The 19,192-nt window shown below is 51.7% G+C and overlaps 3 protein-coding genes across 5 annotated transcripts in view; 2 read left to right on the forward strand and 1 right to left on the reverse strand.

Moving 5' to 3' along the window:
* LOC105277757 lies at positions 1–13,422 on the forward strand. The gene is made up of 6 exons (XM_026974324.1): positions 1–585; positions 6,012–6,220; positions 8,376–8,511; positions 10,036–10,169; positions 11,228–11,537; positions 12,043–13,422. Exons 1-6 carry the CDS (start codon positions 549–551, stop codon positions 12,126–12,128), a joined length of 912 nt encoding a protein of 303 aa, XP_026830125.1. The 5' UTR covers positions 1–548; the 3' UTR covers positions 12,129–13,422.
* On the reverse strand, positions 13,314–16,072 carry LOC105277769. Its single transcript, XM_011336381.3, has 3 exons — positions 16,039–16,072; positions 15,304–15,943; positions 13,314–15,175 (listed from the first exon to the last, which is right to left on the reverse strand). Exons 1-3 carry the CDS (start codon positions 16,070–16,072, stop codon positions 14,887–14,889), a joined length of 963 nt encoding a protein of 320 aa, XP_011334683.1. The 3' UTR covers positions 13,314–14,886.
* The window catches only part of LOC105277756 (choline transporter-like protein 1), a 27,799-nt gene continuing 24,548 nt past the window's right edge, over positions 15,942–19,192 (forward strand). For all 3 annotated transcript variants that reach the window (XM_026974319.1, XM_026974318.1, XM_026974320.1), the window contains exon 1: positions 15,942–16,543. In XM_026974319.1, the coding sequence (XP_026830120.1) occupies positions 16,390–16,543 (154 nt within the window). In that variant the 5' untranslated portion in view covers positions 15,942–16,389. The remainder of the gene's footprint in view (positions 16,544–19,192) is intronic.

Genomic DNA, 19,192 nt, shown 5'->3' on the forward strand with positions numbered 1-19,192 from the left:
GCGCACTGACGACGGCGTTCCGTCGCCGGCGCCGACGTCGTTTCGCGAGGAAATTGATTCTGCGCGGAAACGCAACGGGGGGTTCCAGCGGCGGTGGCGGTGGCGGCGGCGGCGGAGCCAGCCGTGCACCATCAGAGAGAAGCCGGGCTCGGCGGATCGCGCACACCCCTCCGGATATTCGCGCGGATAGTCCTCATTTCGTACGGATCCGCGCTCGCACACGGGCAGCGTCCGCTCAGTCGACGACCCCGATCGCTGATGTATTATGTAAGGGGAATGTTGCCATCGTCGCCATCCTTATTCTCCTTCTTCGCTGCGTTACACGCGTCCCGTGCTGGCTGCTGCTGCCGTCGTTAAAGAACAACTGCCACAGAGGAGCAAAAGGGAGAGAAGGAGCGAGAGGGAAAGAGAGCGACGGAGAGGTGCCTCTCCGACATGCGAAGAGACGCGTCCGACGCGACGACGACGAACGACGAGCGCGAAACGACGCAGACGACGACAACAACCCCACTGTGACGCGTCGGCGACGAGCGACAGGAGCAGCACTCATGGAACTGAAAATTCTACTGTGGATTCACGTCGTGGGTGAGTTTGCTGCGTGTTTGGCACGACCCTGCCTCCTCCGCGGAGTCCTCCACCCCTTTATCCACTGCTTTGCCCCGTTTACCGACGTCGTTGCATGACGCGCGCGTCGGCACGTCGTCGGCACGCGGAATCTCTCGCTCGCCCCCACATCGGCCGTGACGGAGGGTGCCCGTGTCGTTGTAACACGGTGGCACGCACGGCAATTCCCGGGGGTTGCATTCCCCCCGCGGACGCCGTCGTGCCCCGAATCGCGTGTCTTCCCGCTATCCACCCGCCACCGCTCGCTGCTTTACACGTTCATTGCCCCGATAGACGGTATCCGGTATAGATCCATCCTCGCGATCCATCGTTCCCGTCGGCGGCCGCTGCGCCCGATGGCTATCGAGCCAAAGCGGATAGGCCGCGCTGTTAGACTACTGTTCTACTCTCGAATCGACATGAGAACACGAGATGGACCGTTCTCGGCGTGGATCGAGCCGTTGATCGTCTCGAAGCACGAAAATGCTCCAAGTCGCGCTTGTTCCGTCCGCAAGGATGAACTTCTTGATGTGTCATCTGATTGGCATCAGCGCGCGTTCGTTGGAAATTCCGCTTGCAATGACCGATTACGTGAACTTGGCCCGCGCTCGAATCTGCCGACTCTTCTTTCGGTTTCAGGTGGATCGCGTTGCGCCCGATGAATATTCATAATCAATATGCTAAAGCGAATTATATTGAATCGCCGATATTAAGCGAGATTAAATCGCTGCATATTGCATCGCGGACGCTGCGCATGTTGCCGAACCATAAAAATTTCAAGTCCGGGGAGGGTGACCGCGCGCCGTTAACTCAGCTCCCTCGTGAAATGTGTATCCGAGCGCGCCGGCGACCGGAAGCTTTTTCGCGATATCAGAAACTTTCCCTATTACAGAATTAGCATAAAGTGCATGCATACGTGATTACGCTATATGCGACGGCCTCGCGAGTACGTCGCGAGCGTATACGTCGCCGGGGCGACATCGGGCATCTGTCGGATTGTCGGGATTTTCCGGCTCCGCGAAATGGATCTCGTCCCGACGTACGAAGGGCGTTGTTTCGTACGGAAGAACGAACCGTGAAAACCGTCAGCGTACGGAAACGGGCGAGACAAACGTCAGCTCGGAGAAAAGGATCCTTTTTGTCCGCGAGCGTTGGGTCACGAGGAATGTCGGACGGACCCGCTGACGGCGGCTCGTCGCCCGTTTCCGTCGTAAAAATCCTCTCATCCTTCCCCTCTCCCCTCTATGCTGCCACGTTGTTCCCCACATAATGGGGCATTAACAAATCTAACGAATCTACCCATCGCGGCGTCCCCATGTAATCGCATTAATGACGCTGCGACGTGCATGAGTTTACGATCACGCGGCGGAGGGCTTCCTCAGGTCCCCCCCTGTCCCCGGGGGTCAATTCTCGCCGACGATAGTTCGGTCTCGTCGTCCTCGATCGCTCATCCTTCCTTCCTTCCTTCCTTCTTGCCTGCCTGCAGGACCTGATCGTTGCCGAGTTATCAGATCGTCGATTATCCTGAAACCTCGCGCAAATCCGATTTTCATCGCAATGACTCTTTCGTCTTCGCGAGTGCAGCTCGCACGCTTCCTTCGAGCGTGAAAGAAGCGACGTTTCGCAACGACTTCTTCGAGATTCCAGATTCGCTCGGCGCGGAGGTCCTTAATACGCGAGTGATACGCGTAAGCGATATGTAAACGCGAGGTGTAATTTGCATTACAATATGCCGACGCGTCAAGGGAGCATCCTCGTCGCTTCGTTCGATGTCGTGAATATTATCAATGAGTCAACAAGTCATCAAGTGTATAAAAGGTTATCACGAATGTTACGCTGATGCTGATAAGAAACGTGCATCTTGCACGCAAGTGTAATTAATTGCGAGTCGCGAACGCCGCGAAACTCGGAATCGAATGTGGGAAACAGGCGCGGGAATAATTTCGATAATTTTAGAAATTTTCTCGTTTACGAGGAGAACGAACGACGCGGGGCCACGCAAGTTGTTCGACGTCGTGTGACGTCGGCGAAATCGTGATTGAAGCTAAAGCGATGCTTTAAAATGCCGAGTCTCGGTGTTTGTGCGGGATGTAATGGCGATTGATAAATGAGGCGCAAAACACATTTCGCGTCATAAAAACCGAGTGCCTGACGTTAAAACAGATATTGCGCCGAGAGCAATTTCGCGCCGTGCTTCAAATTGATTGTCGCGCGGCTCCGAAACCCGATATTAAGCCAAACATTGCGTTCGCATTAGCGTTAATGCGACACGCACGGTGCTCGCGCGGAAATGTAGCGTACATGTAGAGCGGAGTTGCGCGACCTCGTGCTCGACCTACGTGCTCCCGAGAAAATGACGGAACTTTGCCGCTATCTGCGCGGATCATTCGTAATGAGGCAGATAACAGCACGAGGCCATTTTTCTGTTATTTTCGCTTATCAGTCGTGCCAGGAATGGTACAATATTCAGATAACGCGTCCATTTTAACAAAGTCCCGAATCAAATCGGAACGACGTATGCCGGTGCTCATTCGCGATTTTGTCCGATCGTGCGAGCCTTCGCCGGCAAAAGATAAGCCCTCCCCGTGTAGCGTCCCCGGGGCGCTAGGGGGTGCGAAGCGACGAAGCGCACCGGTGATACGGGTATCTCTGTATCTCTCTCTTCCTCGTTCTATTCGGCACTTCGGCACGTAGCTAATTAAGCCGATCGCTCCACCGAACGTCATATCCGGTCCGCGGTTCCGCTCGTGCGATTGTCCGATCGGATGAAATCGTATTCATCGCGCAGGAGCTGTCCGTTAAACCGAGCGTATCGCCATTAGTGTAAGCGAATTACGCCGGAGCCGTTCTCTCGTATCGGCGCCGAGTACCCCGAGAATCGAGTACACTCCGCTGCCCCTCGAGGCCCTCGAGCCCTTCTCGAGTCCGTCGAACGCACTGATATTATCCATTCGGGCGCTTGGGGTATGCCAAGCGACGGGGGCGAATGGAAATTATGTATTACACCGAATTGCTGTTTGCACCCCCACTTCCCTCCTTTTTTCCGCCATTTTTTTCTTGCGAGAGAGCATAACGCGACGTTTAACGTTATTCTTGGCAGCACGGCGCGAAAAATTCGGCTCGTTAAACCGTCAGCGAGCGATCCCCGCGCCCCGAGCAGGGTAGGGAGGGGTGAGGGCGCGCTACGTGCTCGAAGGGATGCATTACGTCGCGCGTGCTTATCTGTTTCTTTCGCGCGACGGCACGTTTGTCACCTTCAGCCGACGACGGCGATAGTCTGGAGTCTCCGGTTCTCGAGTAGGGTGGGCCATGTACACTACAATCCCATGTCTTGCCTTTACTCCACCCCCATCTCCTCGTATTCTTTCCGTAGTCGCTTTGTCCGTCGCAAATCCACTTTTTATTAACGACTAACGACCGACCACGAGAGAGTGCCCTCGTGGTTTTGTAACTAAATACCCGTAAGCCCCGCAAAGTGCCACTAAACGCCGGGGTGGACAGGGAGGGGAGACATTACGCCGGGTTCGTCACGCCCTTTAATGCGCTGGGGCAATATTTCCCTACAACCCGCTCGAAACTTTCATCCAGTTCCGCGAGACTGTGGCGTCGGATTATATCGATTCCGAGGAAAGAAACGTTAAGACTCTGACAGTGGCGGCGCGTGCGGCGAACTTCGGCGAAGGAGAGAATCGGCCACGCGTAGGAGCCGTTATTCGCCCCGCCGCGCCGCGCGAATTGCGAGATCTGCGAGGTGCAATTTCCGGCATCGCGCGGATCCTATTTTGCGTAAACGAAATCGCCGATGAGGGCTCGGCCACGACCTCGGTTGATTACATGTTCGCAACGTGTTAGACTGCAACGTATTATGTTATGCAGCCCGCCATTACCAGGTGGAGAATCGGTATGGAAATCGATACGGGACGGGGAAAAAATCGGAGTCAGGAAATCGCTGGTAATGGAATTCGCGTACAACGACCGAAATACGAGACGGCCTGACGGATCTATCGCGCAATCCTTTATGCAAAACCACCCGCGACGTAAATAGCCGAGGAAACGGAAACGCTCGCCGTCGTCGGAGACGGGTGAACGATCGTCGAATATATCGGTATGCGGAGATGTCGCACGGAATGAACGTTCACGCTCGCGCATATAGACGCGCGCGTAAAGTTCTGTTTCTCGCGCGAGATCGATCCCCATTTCTCGTGAATGAGAAAATTTGGTTGGCACCGCGGAACCGGAGGATGCGGTGAACGTACCGAGGCAGGAGGTGGGGCACGGAGGGAGACCGGGGGTGAGAGGAGGGGGTGAAACGGGGCAACACGGGAAGGATTCTATTCGCGATCGATAGAGAGGATTCCAGCGGCCGGCGCGAGGTTCGCCGAATAATTTCGGATCCGCGGATGAGAGGAAAGGGAGAGAGAGAGAGAGAAAGAGAGAACAGCGTTGCGCGCTGTCGTTTATTAACAAGAAATCGCGTCTCACGCGAACGCGTCGTATTACGTGTATCGCACTTGCTTTTTCATTACGGGGACCGTTGCTTCGTAATGACGACGTCGTTCCGTCCGATAACCATCCAGTCGTCGCGGCGTATCTCGCTAGCACTCATCAGAGACACGCGGCATCGTTTGATCTAATTAAAAAACGAGGATCCTCCTTACCGTTGCTCGCGGAGGACGGAAGAAACGTAAACTTTAATTAGCGTAATGTACCCCTTTTTCCATTAGCGTTGCGATTTTGTTTCTCGGTTGAACGGCGCGTTGCGAGTAGTCGAGGGAACCGATCGGGGGTGAAAGGGAGGGATTATCGCACAAAGGTCGAGCGACTTTGTTGGATAAACTATTACTTTCGTGCATCATCGCGCTGGTGGCCAATCGAATGGCGGCATGCTGAGTATCTACGTAGCAGAATTCGCGGTGGAATATCGAATCAAAGACGCGCAGTGTCGCTCAAACTCGAAGATCGATAAGTAAGGAATATCGCGCGACACCCTCGGTCGCATTCACCGTGCCCTCTCGGATATAAAACCCCCGTCACTTCTCCCATTCGAGAGACGCTGTCCGCGGGCGTAATCGATGAGGTATGCATCGCGGGCGATATGTATTCAGCCGCCTCTCACGACGTGACACGGCAAAAACCTACCTTCGACTTTCATTTCCTCCTTCCACCCCCAGGGGAACGTCGCGATGAATGCGGGCCCGGGATTCTGATCCTTTACGCGGGTCCTCGCGTCCGGCGCGCGCGTGCCCTAATAACGCCGTCAAGATTATCCACCCCGATAGGTGCACGATGCCGGCCATTGTTTTAACAACCCCCGTCGAATCGACCATTCCCTCTTCCCTCTGTCCCCCCCGATTATTGGCGAGACTGATGAAATGTTATTAACACACCTGGTCACGTCTGTTTCGCAGGAATTTGCACGGGTCTGCGGGAGGTGCGCATTCACATACCGACGGCCGTGAAGAAGGGCGACTCGGCGACGTTGAGCTGCTGGTATGACACCGAGGGGGACCAGCTGTACGCCGTCAAATGGTACAAAGCGGGTCGAGAGTTTTATCGCTACACCCCGAACGACAACCCGGCCGCCAAGATTTTCCCCATCGAGAACCTGACGGTGAAGGTGAGTTAAGCCCAACCCCTGATGTTTCGCCGTCATTTGCCTCCCTCCCTTCCTCTCCCTTGACTGATGGACGACGGAGCTTATACACGACCTTCGCGGTCCCGTGGGCCCTCGTGAAATCTCGGGATGTGCCTCAGCGGTAAGGACAAGAAAAAAAGCTGTGTCGGGAGAGGTGAGTGAGGGAAAAAGGAAGGGTGACGGGGAGGGAGCGAGAGGATTTATTGCGGTCGAGAAGTTGCGAATGGAACGCGATAACGCCGGAACGTACGAGCAGTTCCTGCTCGCTGTATAGCGGGGCGCTTTACATATCGGCTGATCGAAGTTTTTGAATTCGCGAGCTGTCTCCCCCGGCGAGAGGGGTAACTGATGGCCCTCGTCGATGCGCATTCTCTCGTCATGGTGTCACGAGCTCGCTTGCTCTTTCTTTCTCCCGTCCCGAAATCTCGGTCTCTCCCTCTCCATAAAATTGTACCTCCAGCTCCAACTGCGACCCTTTAACCAGTCACGTTTCCCTTTTTTTTATTACATTCTTGCAGTCAATCTATGCAATCGACACCTCGGCGACGACTCTCGAAAATATATTTCCGGTGCGCATTTTAATTATTTACGATGCTCGATAGCATAATGCTATTGCACATCGAACTGCACTCTGAGTATTTTTTGCATTCTGAACAAATTCGTTTCATCCTCATAAATACGAGACATGTTGCGCTCGATTCCACTTTACTCTCGGCTCGGACGAGCGGTATCATTTCATACGCTTCAACCTAGTTGCTTAAAGCGCCGTTAAATATAATTTTACGCGCGCCACATGTATAGTACGCGGTTCAGCAGAGAGTCCAATTTAGAATCCCGCGTTTCGGACGCGACAGCCGCGATTACAGTCTAATGACGCTCGTTTAACGAACGTCTATAGTGAGAGGGACGTTGGGGAGAGGGACCGACCCCATCATGGCCCGCGAGCAGATCGTTTTCATTATCGTGCTCGTGCATGCCGATTTTTTTTTGTTGCTTTTTCATCCTCCTCTTTTTTTATTTTAACATTGACTCCTCTCTTGCGCGTCGTGTCATTTCTGTGGTACAAGCGCTGCAAGCCGCGGGCGCTTTCCGCCCGAAGCGCAATTCGAAAAGCTCGGACACCTCGTCGCGACATTCATTATTCACCTTCAACATCCGTAATAACGAGTCGTACAATTGACGGTCGATGTAGAAAAAAAGAAGCGGAAGCAGAAAAAAGGAGAGGGAACAAACTCGAATATCGAGTGCGACGCTAGTATTTAACGCGACAGGTGGAAGCGAGAGACGGGAGGTTTCCAGGTAAATGTTAAAGCTAGGGGCGATTTCATCAATTTCAACGATCTTGACATATATTATCGGAGACATGGTTCTGACTTGCAAAAAGTTTTAGCCGTCGCGCGTTGTTTATTACAAAGTTACAAACAATTAAATATAGTGAGATCGCCGCTAATCTTTACCAAATATATGATTCTAGAAGTTCGTTGCTTTCTATCATCATTTATTACTAAGTTGTGAGCAATTAAATTAATGATTAATGAGATCGTCCCCTAATTTGTAACATTTATCAGTTTCTGTTATTCCGAAGAGTTTCAGCAATAAGTGATGTCGTCGTATAATTCGTAGAAGTCGATCTTTAACCCTTTCGCTGCAGTGTCCTTGAGAAGAGAATTGCTCGCTGTGTACGCGACAAAATTAGATACTGTTCAACGCTACAAAACGGATAATGTAATAATCTTTGTACATTGCATGTGGGCGTGTATATTGGAGAGAGTTGCCGAAATCATGTACATAAGATATTTTCTACTTTATATCTTATACTATATTTTATACTCCCCCTACATACATTTTTATAGTTTATACTCTCCCCTATATACATTTTTCACAAATGGGCATCCACTTTTAGAAGGCGTACATGTACGCTTTCCATAAATGTTGGCCACTGTGGAGAACGCACACGTGCGCCTTTCGCAGCGAAAGGGTTCACACGAATCCGAGACGGATTTCTGTCTCGCGCGAGAACTCCCTCGTCTGCGAGGGAGACAACGATAATGAGGACGAAGAAGAAGAAGAAGAAGACGACGACGATAGTGCCTCGTGCCGAGACGTGCGATCGTAATGAATTACCGTTGTGTCGCAGAAAACCGAGAGCAACGCGACGCAGGTCGTGCTGACGAAGTTGGAATTGGAGGCGGCGGGCGTGTACAGCTGCGAGGTGTCAGCCGACGCGCCTTCCTTCCACACGGCGATAGTTTCCGCGGCGATGGACGTCGTCGGTAAGTGTGCCCCGTGCTCTCCTTTGTCCTCGGGCCTTGCTCTCGATGCCACGTACATTAATAACCCCCTTGGTCGCGTAAAAACACGTTGGAGAGTCATTACTCGACGGAGTCGACATAACGCGCGCGCGCCCGCTTTACGACGCCCGCCCCCATGTCGTAATATCACTAGGTTCTAATAAGGGAAATACTAATAAGCGCACTATTTAAATCGCATTTCTCGGCGTCGATAACATTTTTACGGTTCACGATAATACAGGAACAACGCCGGGGCGATGATTATTCCGCGCGCGAGGAAGGGGGCGTCTTTCTTCCGAACGCAGTTGTCTTTGGAGACTCGCAGGAGCCGGGGAAAACTTTTGCAACGCAAATTGCATATCCCTAATTTGGAGGTTCTCTCGTTAAAAAACGCGACGTCCGATAAATTCGCGCGCGCGGAACCAGCTTCTTTGACTGCACCGCAATTTATGCTGATGATATGTACACGCGAGCTCTCTTCCCTCGAGGAGAATTAAATATCTTTTTTAATTGCTCACGTCTGACGTCTGCGAGCGCTTTGTAACTTGCAGCTTGGCTCCCCTTCGCCGCGACAAGACAAGCGATATGTCAGCGCGCGCTCGCTACGCGAATCTACCGAAAGGACCATTCGATTCTCGCATCGCTAGCGTTCTTCCTCCTCTTCTTTTTTTTTACTTTCCTTGCTCTTGTCGTAAACGCGTGACGAGGCGCGCGATTTATGCCCTCCGTAAAAAAGAAAAAAGTAAGGGAGTAATATCTCGCGTGCGGGGGCTGCCGGTGACACGTTACAGGTGCTTGTAACGACGTGTGTTCCTTGCGTGTGCACGCGTGACGCGATTTCATGACGCGTGCCGATAGCACAGCGGCTCGAAGCCGAGCGAGTCGTTTCGTCTCCGTCGTCGCAGGGGTAGTTTTTCGCACGGGCGATGAGAGGGAGCGTTCGCCCCCTCGAGTATATCGACCAACCGTCGCCGCCACCGAAAGTTTCGGCCGCGTCAGACTCTAGAGAACGACGATAGGTCCGGTCAAGCTCGGCCAAAGCGACGGCGATTCGACCGCACGCGAGCTCTATGGTGGTTCAGCTCGTATATATGTACAGGATGCCTCAAACTCGGCGAGCCGCCTTCCATACGCGTACGTTTGAACCGTGGAATCCGTCCTCGTGTAAAAATCGTCGAGATTTATTATGAACGACCGAAGCAACGCGGGTGCTTCTCGTGATCGACTGAATCTCGAGCACAGCGTCGTCTCGCTTGAATAAACCTGGATAAATTTAAGTAAACCTCAACTTGGAGTCCATGATTTAAGAATTTGTCGCCTGAGAATAGTCACGGATCTAATGTAAAAAAGCGAATGTAAGTCCTCTTCTCGATCGACATTTTTGCCTTGGGGGATAGGTGTATATTTCGGAAGAATCCTCGAAGAATCGAGAACACGCGTGGAAGGCGACTTGCTCGATGTTTGGAACAGCTTATATAACTTGAGATCTCCTCTTACCTTTCGCAGAACTGCCATCCCAGATGCCGTCGATACAGGGGCTAAAGAGGAAATACCGCATCGGGGATCCGCTGCGTTTGAACTGCACATCCGGCCGGAGTAAGCCCGCCGCGAATCTCACTTGGTACATCAACGATGGACAGGTATGCTCTAACTGCTAATGACAGTAATGCGCGCGCGTTTAGACGAGAACGAGAGATAGAGAGGCCAAGAGGGTGAGAGATAGACGAGAGACAGCGGACCGGAAAGGAACGGAAGCAGACATGGAGGAGATCGGATGCCTCTATTTAGTTTACCCCTGGCTTTGATCCATTATCCCTGATCAAACGTCGGAGACAAGGGAGCTTATGGGGATACGTTCCTCCTTGGTAAGTTGGAGCGCGGAAAGACGATGACGCGGAAATCATTCAACGTTCTGATCCTCGATTAGCGCGGTATTTCCATAGATATCTGGTCTATCGCCGGTTAAGATCCAATCGCGGGATCGGATGACGTATTTAAAGTGTCTTCGCGAATTCGGATTTTACTCGAAGCTCGGAACGCCGAGGATAAAATTGCTAAAGATGACGCCCGGATCGGCTGCGCGTTTGGCTTTTCTAGCAATTTCACGGAGCATCATGTGCAATTATCGAAGCGACTTTCGTAATCACCTTACATTAACGCGTACGTAAATTATCTCGCCTCGTGGAGGAAATAAAATCGCCCGCTGTGGGGAATTTACGCGACGCCGACGGTTAACAAAACACGCGGAAGTGGCGCGAGTACGCTTTTTCATCGTTATGCGCTGATATCAGTGCTCGTTTCGCCACCTGATGACCCCATATCACCGACTCGTTTCTTCCATTAAATCGATTTGTCATCTTTGGAAATGGAATTATTTTAGTTTTCACATCAACCGTTTCGGAATCATTTATTTTCGAATTCTGAAGCGTGTCGCTCTTCTCTCTCTCTCTCTCCCGCTTCCGTTTCCACCCCCTCTCTCTTTGTGAACATGTATAAACGTATGAAAAGATAATCATCATGCTTAAATATAAAATATATTATAATAACAATTGTGCCTCTGATCGTTGCTTCATGCTGCACGCACACCTCCTGGCCTCACAGCTGTCGCAGCGGCCGCATGCTCGCGCGTTTCCTCAAGCTGTAATCTCATTGACTAATTCACATCTTTCTTCGTATTTCTTTGTCTCATCCCGGGCAGCCGCGCAAGGAGTACGTCCGCGCGTACAGTCCGCTCGACACCAATGAGTCCGAGTGGCAGATCTCGCAGATCGGGCTGCAGTTCACAGTCACCTACGAACACTTCATGAGCGGCAAGCTCAAGATACGCTGCAGCGCGTCGATATACGACGTCTACTGGCAGAGCACGGAAGTCAGCGCAGAAGAGGACCGACCGCGCGTCGACCACTATGAGCCGCCGGCCGCGACCATCGTGGGCATCAACTACCTGCAGCCACCGCCGAACTTCCAGACGGGTCAGAAGAAACCCGACGGCCAGGTCGGGGTGAAAGGTAACAAGCGTCTGTTCCGTACAGGCTCGCTTCCACCCCGTTGGAGACAAAGCACCCCCGATTCATCTCGCGAGACGACCCGTAATGCTCTCGGCACGGCTTATCGGAAAACCCAAGACAACCCGGGGAACACTCGGGAGGGTAGAAGGGGGGCGGGGAGACAGAACGCCGCGTCGGATCGCGGATTTGCTTATAGATCGCTTTATTTTCTCCAAAGTTCACGAGCGACGTCGGGTGACGTCCGGAAACGGGCGCGTTTGCATCGAGAAATGCACCCTCTCATCCCCACCTCACCCCCGCGTCCGTTGGGTGCGCGTAGTAAGGGGTGCGTTCGGTAGGCGACGATCTGAATTGCCCCGCTCGCGTACGAATTAATTGAGGGACTGGGTATAGGAATAAGGAACGGGGAAAGCGAAATAAAAAAGAGAGAAGATGGGAGTTTAGGGAGTGGCGAGGAGATTTCTCAGACTATTATCAGACCGTTTTTCGTTCGGTGATTTTTCAGTGCTGGGGTCCTCCACGGTGAGCCTACGGCCGTCGAAGAGGCTCGTTTCGGAATTGCTTGCGCTTCTTCTAATCGCCATACGTTAAAAGCATCGTGCATCGTTCGAGAAACGCGCTTTGGAACACTTATGCGTACGTCGGTGTGCTTGTGAGAGAAGACGGAGGTGGTGAAGCAGAAGGAGGAGGGAGACGCGAAGGAAAGGGTTCGAGAGGCGCTTTGACGGTGACATTTCCTCTGTGGGGATCGCCTCGGATCGCCGCGACACCAGCAGCAATACGAACAACCGGAGAGAACACAAGACCTCCTTCGGTCCCATGTCAAGGCACGTTGTGACCTGAAAGGCTGGCGGCTCTTGATAGCGAAGGGGCGCGACTGGGCACGGAAGAGGGTACAGGCCGAAGAATGGGTATACACGGGGGTGCTCCCGCGGGACGACGCTATCTTCGACGCTCGACTCATCCAACGATCAACGAATGTGCAGAAAGCACTGCAGCGACGACGTGGAGAAGGGACATGGCTGGATACGCGCGATATATGTACACATACATATATATATATATATTATATATATATATATATATATATATATTCAGGAGATATTTTATTATTATTAGACCATGTACTTGCTTCCTTCCAGCGGGATAATGTGTTTGCAATGTGTAGGTATATATGTGTATACATATATACATATATAAATATATGAATATATAAATATAAATATATATAAATATATATATTTATTTATTTATATATTTATATATAGCGTACGTTTTGTCGCATCGTATGGGAAGATAGTTTTTTTTTCGTACTTTTATAACTCAGGAGACTATAACGTAGCATGAATGTACGTGCGTATTCCTCGACATATACACACAGCACAGACGCGCGAGAGCAGGTGCAAATACAGGTACACGACACGGCGCGAGTAAATACGCATGCATGTACGCGATTAAAGGCGACGAATGCATAAAATTGCTCGACGTTTATATGCGTTACACACATACACACAGGCACACATACATCTACAGGCATCTATACACCGTCACACACTTTCTCTCTGTATGAATAAATGATAAGTAAAAGTGTTCGAAAATATTGCGCCCCGCCTAAGTATTTTACAGTGTGCGAGATGATGTACCTGAATCGAATATTCGCGCGGACTTCTCCTGTGTTGCTACTTAGGGTCTATATACTTAATAAGCGAAACAAAGATGTGCTAATTATTACATAATAACGACGGCAACGCAAGAACAACAACACAATCTTGTGTATCGCGTCGATCATTCCATTTATTAAAGCATACTTGGTTTATATTTAACGAGGCTGATTTAATTGATGTACAGTACGACTTATGGAGTTGATTATAAATTCATTTCATTCAATCGTCCCGACTTGTGTCGTGCGTCTCATCCCCTATCTCACACCCCTATCTCTCGCTCGGTTTGACCGCGATTCCCGAGCTGTGCCGTGACAGTTCCTTCGCGCGGCAAACAGAGCCCACTTTCCGCGCGTGTTATTCCGCTCGCCCATTCATCAAATAGCGGCTGATAACGCCGTGAATTATATCGGCCGCGGCGGATGTGCGCTTATCGATATTCGATATCCCGATATTTTTTTATCCCGAATGCGTCGAACGTGCCGATAGTCCTGTAAGTCGCGCTGCAATTACGCCGTGCAAAACGTAAGAATAGAAATAACGGGAAGAGAGGAGCTGTCGACTCAAGTGAGCGTCCTTGTTTTTTTTCTTCCTTCCTTTCATTCTCTGTGACAACTGTTTAAGTGAGTACGATCGCGTTTGCGATGCTGCATATGTCACACACATACGTCGCCCCGGACATGAAAATACAATTGTAACAATAATCAGGGCGACGCTTACGACAATAACGCGAGACGGTTATTTTGAGCGTTATTAGAGAGCGCCGGGAGAATTTTCATTATTTTATTTATGCGTTTACGTCAATGGGATAATTTTGTTTTCTGCGCGGGCTGATGTCTCTATTCATTTTAAACGATCCGGATCGGCGTTAAAACAATGCCGTTGCATAAATGATGCAAGGAGGAGGCCCGGCGCGGCGCGACCAAATCGTGAATGCGCGCGGTCTGCGCGCCGGACGTTAAATAAAATATCGTTCGACAAAAGCGCGGCGTTAATTCGCCGAGCGGATCGAGGAGCACCGCTTTGCAGATTATTGCATTTATTTATGCATGAGCGTCGTGTGTGTGCACGCGCGCCGTTAATGTGATAACTCAATTATTGCGCGCCGTAATATTTACCCTACGCCGCTACATGTAATGTACGAGTGCGACGATTGTTGCTGGTACTTGCGCGCGCTCGCGCAATTCAGTTTGAATCCAGGCGATCCTGGCTCGCAATTGAGTCTGGAATCGAGTTAATGTCCCGAGATACTTTTGCTGAGAACATGATAACAATCGCATCTTCTTCTTCTTCTGCTTCTTCTCTTCTTTCCGCTTCCTTCTGCTTTAAAACTCTTGAAACGCGGCCGTAATTCCCGATTCTCATTAATATCCTTTTAATCGTGGCATTTAACCGACATTAATGATTCGCCATTCGGCGAAACATCTCCGGAAATGACTCTGACGTTACCGCTCCACAAGGAAGCGTATTGTCAGTCTGAAAAATGTATATTTTAATTAAAGCTTACATGCATGGCGAATTAGCCCGGCGGATGAATTTAATTATCCAACGACGAGATCCGCACAATGAGACCCCGACTTCAAAAAGCTGCCGGTATTCGTCTCTTTCATCTCGCAAGCATCTTGTTGAACAGCCGCTTGGCGAAATGCTCGCAGAATGAAACAGTAACGGTCTGTAAATGTAATTGTTCATTGACCGGAGTGCTCCTCTGGCAAGCATGGAAATTGTAGTTCTCTCAAAGAGTTCCTGAAGGTAAAGTGCTCGCTAACGAAGGAAAGCAACGCTCCTTCACGCTTCGAAGTTCCACGCAACATTTTTTCGTAGCTCCATAGGTTGGTTTCCTGGGCCACTTCCGTCAATATATGCGATCGTACACGTTGCACGAAGAAATTCAACCGACGGAGATGGGGCAGATTGAACGTGATAACGTTCTGCGTGAACAAGCAGAACGTTGCAACTGGATGAAGCGGGTGAGTGCTGCACAAAAAGCGAAGCAATTTTAATTATTCACAATTAATCTGACGAGCCGAGAAGAGCAGTAATCGCGCAGCATCGATACGCTGACTGCATCGATCGTCACACTGCGGTTGCGGACGGAGACTTACGCGTGATCTGGCTTAGAGAGACTCGAATATTCAACGGCTGCCCTCGTGAGGGTAGCCTCGAGCGCACGCAAGCTGGTTGCATCTACCTGCTGCGGAACAACGGAAACGCGGCGAATGCTTATTGATTCACACAGAGCGGCATCAATTATCGATTGTATCGTGGTGCTCGTCGCCCGACCGCGATGGGAATCGCGTTCGCCGTCGGGATATTCGGCTTCGGCCTTGGCTGGTGGTCCACAGGCTGGCGAGGCTGGCTGGCTAGCAATCGATGGCGCCAGACCTCCAGCGTGTGGGCAGGCGACGTCGGGGCGTTCGCAGATATCGACGAGCACGGGGTGTAGTTCGTGAGCCAGCACTCGGGTACTCGGGCACAGGGACGGGAACGCGGGTAACCTACCCCGTTGCTTGGCGACGGCGAAAAGCGGAGCGTCGGGGAGGATCCGCGAGGAAGGATGAGGATCGCCACGTACAACAGTCCGCGCGATCCTTCCTTCGGGGCCGGCGCGAGCGTAGGAATCCCGAGCCGCGCGAGTGCCGCGCGCGATCTTGTCCCGATCCTGGTTTCTCCTTTCGTCGTTTCCGCGGAATCGACGAGGATCGCGCGCGCGAGCGTATTTTCGTAACAAGAACTCGACGAGAACTCACCCCGCTCGCGCGTCGTCCTTCCACATTCGTCGTCAGGGTGATTCGCGGTGCGCGTTCGCCATCCCGCGTGAATCCTCGCGAATCGCTCGCCGTGAAGAGAGTGTAGAAGGACAACGCGCACCATCTTTGTGCACCGCGAACTCTCAGCACTCGACTCCTTTGATGCAAATGCGCATTAACGAACGGGTGACGTAGTCGATTCCTCTCTCCCTGGAGGAATCGTCCTCCTGAGAGTGCGTGAGCAGGTGTGTGGCGTCCCACGGGTACGCCAGACGGCGAATCCAATAACCGAGTCGCCGGCTTAACTCCCGCGTGCAACTTTGACCTTTGACTCGGGGTTGCAATATTGATGCGCGACCGCAGGAAATGGGGTGCGCCTTGACATTTCGTATTCGACGCAGCTGAACTACCGGCGATGTTATAGCACGGGTATCACGACGGATGCTGACGAACACTTCGATCGTCGCAGCGCGCATCGCGAGGTCCCTTGGCGCCGAGAGTATTTGCGATTGCGACGGGGAGAATTCCCGCGAGCGACAATTTCCAGCCTGTGCCTGGACTCCTGATTTCGCGATGGAATCGCTGCTGGAGGAAAGTAAGTCCCGGGCACGCGTGCCATCCTGCGTGTACGCGCCTGGAGAGACTTCCGGCGAGCTCGCGACTGCTGCAATTTGGCACGTCGCCGCGTACAAATCCACGTGCAACTTGCCAATACTCGCGCATGACGATACGCCTTGCGCTGGATGTAATGACGTAAGCTTTATTTGCAAACATCGCGAATCCTCGCGCGACTCTTTGGATTTCCCTGGCACTTTGTGATAAAAAAAGGAGAATCTATATTTTTCATTAGTAGTTCATTCATCGAGGTAAGTATATCAGTTGGGGTTTCTATTCATAGCTTTTCCGACATGCGATACTACTGGGAATCGTAATAATTTGCATAAATATTTCCTTAACGCTTTCAATCTTTTATTACTATCCTCTTCTCTCTTTCTCTCTCTGAAATAATTTTAATCGGGAATGCCTACATTTTCACGGACACGTAATGGAAATAAAACGTTGCAGAGCAGAGAGGAACATTCGATATCAATTTCTTCCTCGAAGCTACGTTGAATTATGCCGAATTACGTAATTGGACTTGCAAAGGGCGAAACGCGCCAGCCAATCGAATCTGTCGAAGACACCTGCGTACTGCCCGCACGTTTCTCGGCACATTAACGCTTTCCGCACTCGCATGCGCCAAGCGGAAAACTGGGTGAGCCGGTCATCGGGAGGACGCGTGAGTTCACCGTCTGCTCCCGACAAGAGCTCAGCGCACTTGCGAGCTAGCCTCGCTCAAATGCACTCAGCAATGCACCTTATGCATCTGGTGCGGGTAATGCCGGCGCCTTTCGCGAGCGAAGCGAACGAAAATAGCGCGCGCGAGGGCATTTCTGTCGCTCGATGACGGATGGCACCACTGATTCGAGCGGCCGCGGATCGAAGCGATGATGATCGCACGTCGCAATTTGCGCGCGCGACGCACAGCGGTGCGACGCGCCGCTGATCGATACGCCGTTTGATTAATTGCGATAATGTCACCCCCGCAGTCCCGCGCGCGCCTCATCGGCCCGCGGCAAAGCGACGCTGAAAGAAATGAGCGCCGATGATGCGCGATCGCGCATGGAGAGCCGGTTGCTGTGCGCAGGCGCGATAGCTCGGATACATATTCATCCGCGATCATCTTCCGGCCGTTCGCCAACGCGCGCGGAAAAGCCGACTGAATGGGTCGCGTCGGGGCGCGCGCCTGTAAACATCCCCTGTATGAATAAGTTATGCTCAATTATAGTGCGCGCGAAATATATGCCGAGCTAATATAGCGCGCTGCACATTCGAAATTGCATATTACATGAACGCGCGGAGCTCTATGTAAAAGCACGAGCTTTCCGCGAGATCCGCGCGACCGCTGTGTTCTGTTTCGATCCCTTTTTTTTATGCACTGAATAACAGAGTATTTTTCTCGCGAAAGAGAATATTTCCGGCGAAAAGGGGGAAACCGAATCGATCGAAGCCGATTTTTTGTACGGTGACCGCGTTTCCGTATCGACTTTGGAGCGGAGTCACCATATCCAACACACGCGCACCGCTGCTCCGGGAAAATCGATAATTTTTCCCCTGGCATATCGATGCTTCGCATCGGCCAGGCAAAACAAGGGTAAGGGTAAGGGGCACGGTCATGCGATCGTGGAATCCGCGATCAGTTTTCGCGCCAGCGAGCGGCGCTCGCATTACTTCGCGCGTGTAACGCGCGGCGTGGTGATACGCACGTCTTGGTTGCAGGTGGAATCGACAAGCGCTGCATGGAGGGAGAGAGAGAGAGATTGCGGAAAATAACGATCCGAGAAGTTGGTACATGTTACAACGGCGAAATTACGCGCGGGTTACGCGGAGTTGCATCTGGATAAAAGTTACGTCCGCGCGAAATTAGATTAACTCCATTTCGGGCGATCTGCACAGTTTTCGCGACAGAATTCGCAACAAAACTCGGAGTATAATTTGATGCGTCGCAGCCACCGTGCAAGCGCGGAAAACGCACGCTCGGGCGCGGAATCAAAATTACGCCCGACTTCTGGACATTTCTGGTTTTTCTCGAAAATGCGCGGAGTTTGTTGGATTTAAATTATTCTTGTACGAGCGCGGATTCATCGCGCGTGCGCGCGCTTAATCTCATGAGCCGCAACAATGGGCGACAATGAGGACGAGCGGCCCTGCCGAACGAATCCGGAATTGGTGGAAAAATAATTCAATTATGCAAAATTACAGGCGTGTACGTCTGTAATTACTGCCTCAAATGCGATCACCGGAAAATGAGATTTTCATTTCAATCGCGGCCTGTATTTTCGGGGGAAAGCGACCGAGGCCGCGAATAGAATTCACGTCGAATTTCGTCCCCGCGTTCCCGCGATTTAAAATAAATCTTCGGCCGCGCCATGGGCGGAGTCCGCGCGAACTTATTCATGGACACACGTGTATATGCCTCTTCATTATCAGGTGCACGCGGCGCGCCCCGAAAGAGCGTATTTTCGCGCGGCTCTCTAATTGAATGGCTTAATTCGTCACGCGGGGGTGTTTCGCCGCGCTCGGTTGGGAAGAGAGGAGAGGGTCGTTCCGTAGAGCTGGCGCGACGTCGCGACGCTCTTAATTTAATGCGAGCTTAAATTTTTTGCTCGAGCTCTATCCGCGGTGAATTATCTCGCGCGGCAGC

The sequence above is a fragment of the Ooceraea biroi genome, chromosome 12 (assembly GCF_003672135.1).
Source record: "Ooceraea biroi isolate clonal line C1 chromosome 12, Obir_v5.4, whole genome shotgun sequence".
Taxonomy (NCBI): domain Eukaryota; kingdom Metazoa; phylum Arthropoda; class Insecta; order Hymenoptera; family Formicidae; genus Ooceraea; species Ooceraea biroi.

Bases quoted from the DNA above. Each gene is read 5' to 3' on its own strand.
- LOC105277769 (XM_011336381.3), bottom strand. From the start codon at position 16,072: ATGGTGCGCGTTGTCCTTCTACACTCTCTTCACG. The intron at 15,944-16,038 runs GCGAGCGATTCG...GAGCGGGGTGAG, and splicing joins CCTTCTACACTCTCTTCACG to TTCTCGTCGAGTTCTTGTTA. The intron at 15,176-15,303 runs GTAAGTCTCCGT...CTTTTTGTGCAG, and splicing joins CTCTCTAAGCCAGATCACGC to CACTCACCCGCTTCATCCAG.
- LOC105277757 (XM_026974324.1), top strand. From the start codon at position 549: ATGGAACTGAAAATTCTACTGTGGATTCACGTCGTGG. The intron at 586-6,011 runs GTGAGTTTGCTG...TCTGTTTCGCAG, and splicing joins ACTGTGGATTCACGTCGTGG to GAATTTGCACGGGTCTGCGG. The intron at 6,221-8,375 runs GTGAGTTAAGCC...GTTGTGTCGCAG, and splicing joins TCGAGAACCTGACGGTGAAG to AAAACCGAGAGCAACGCGAC.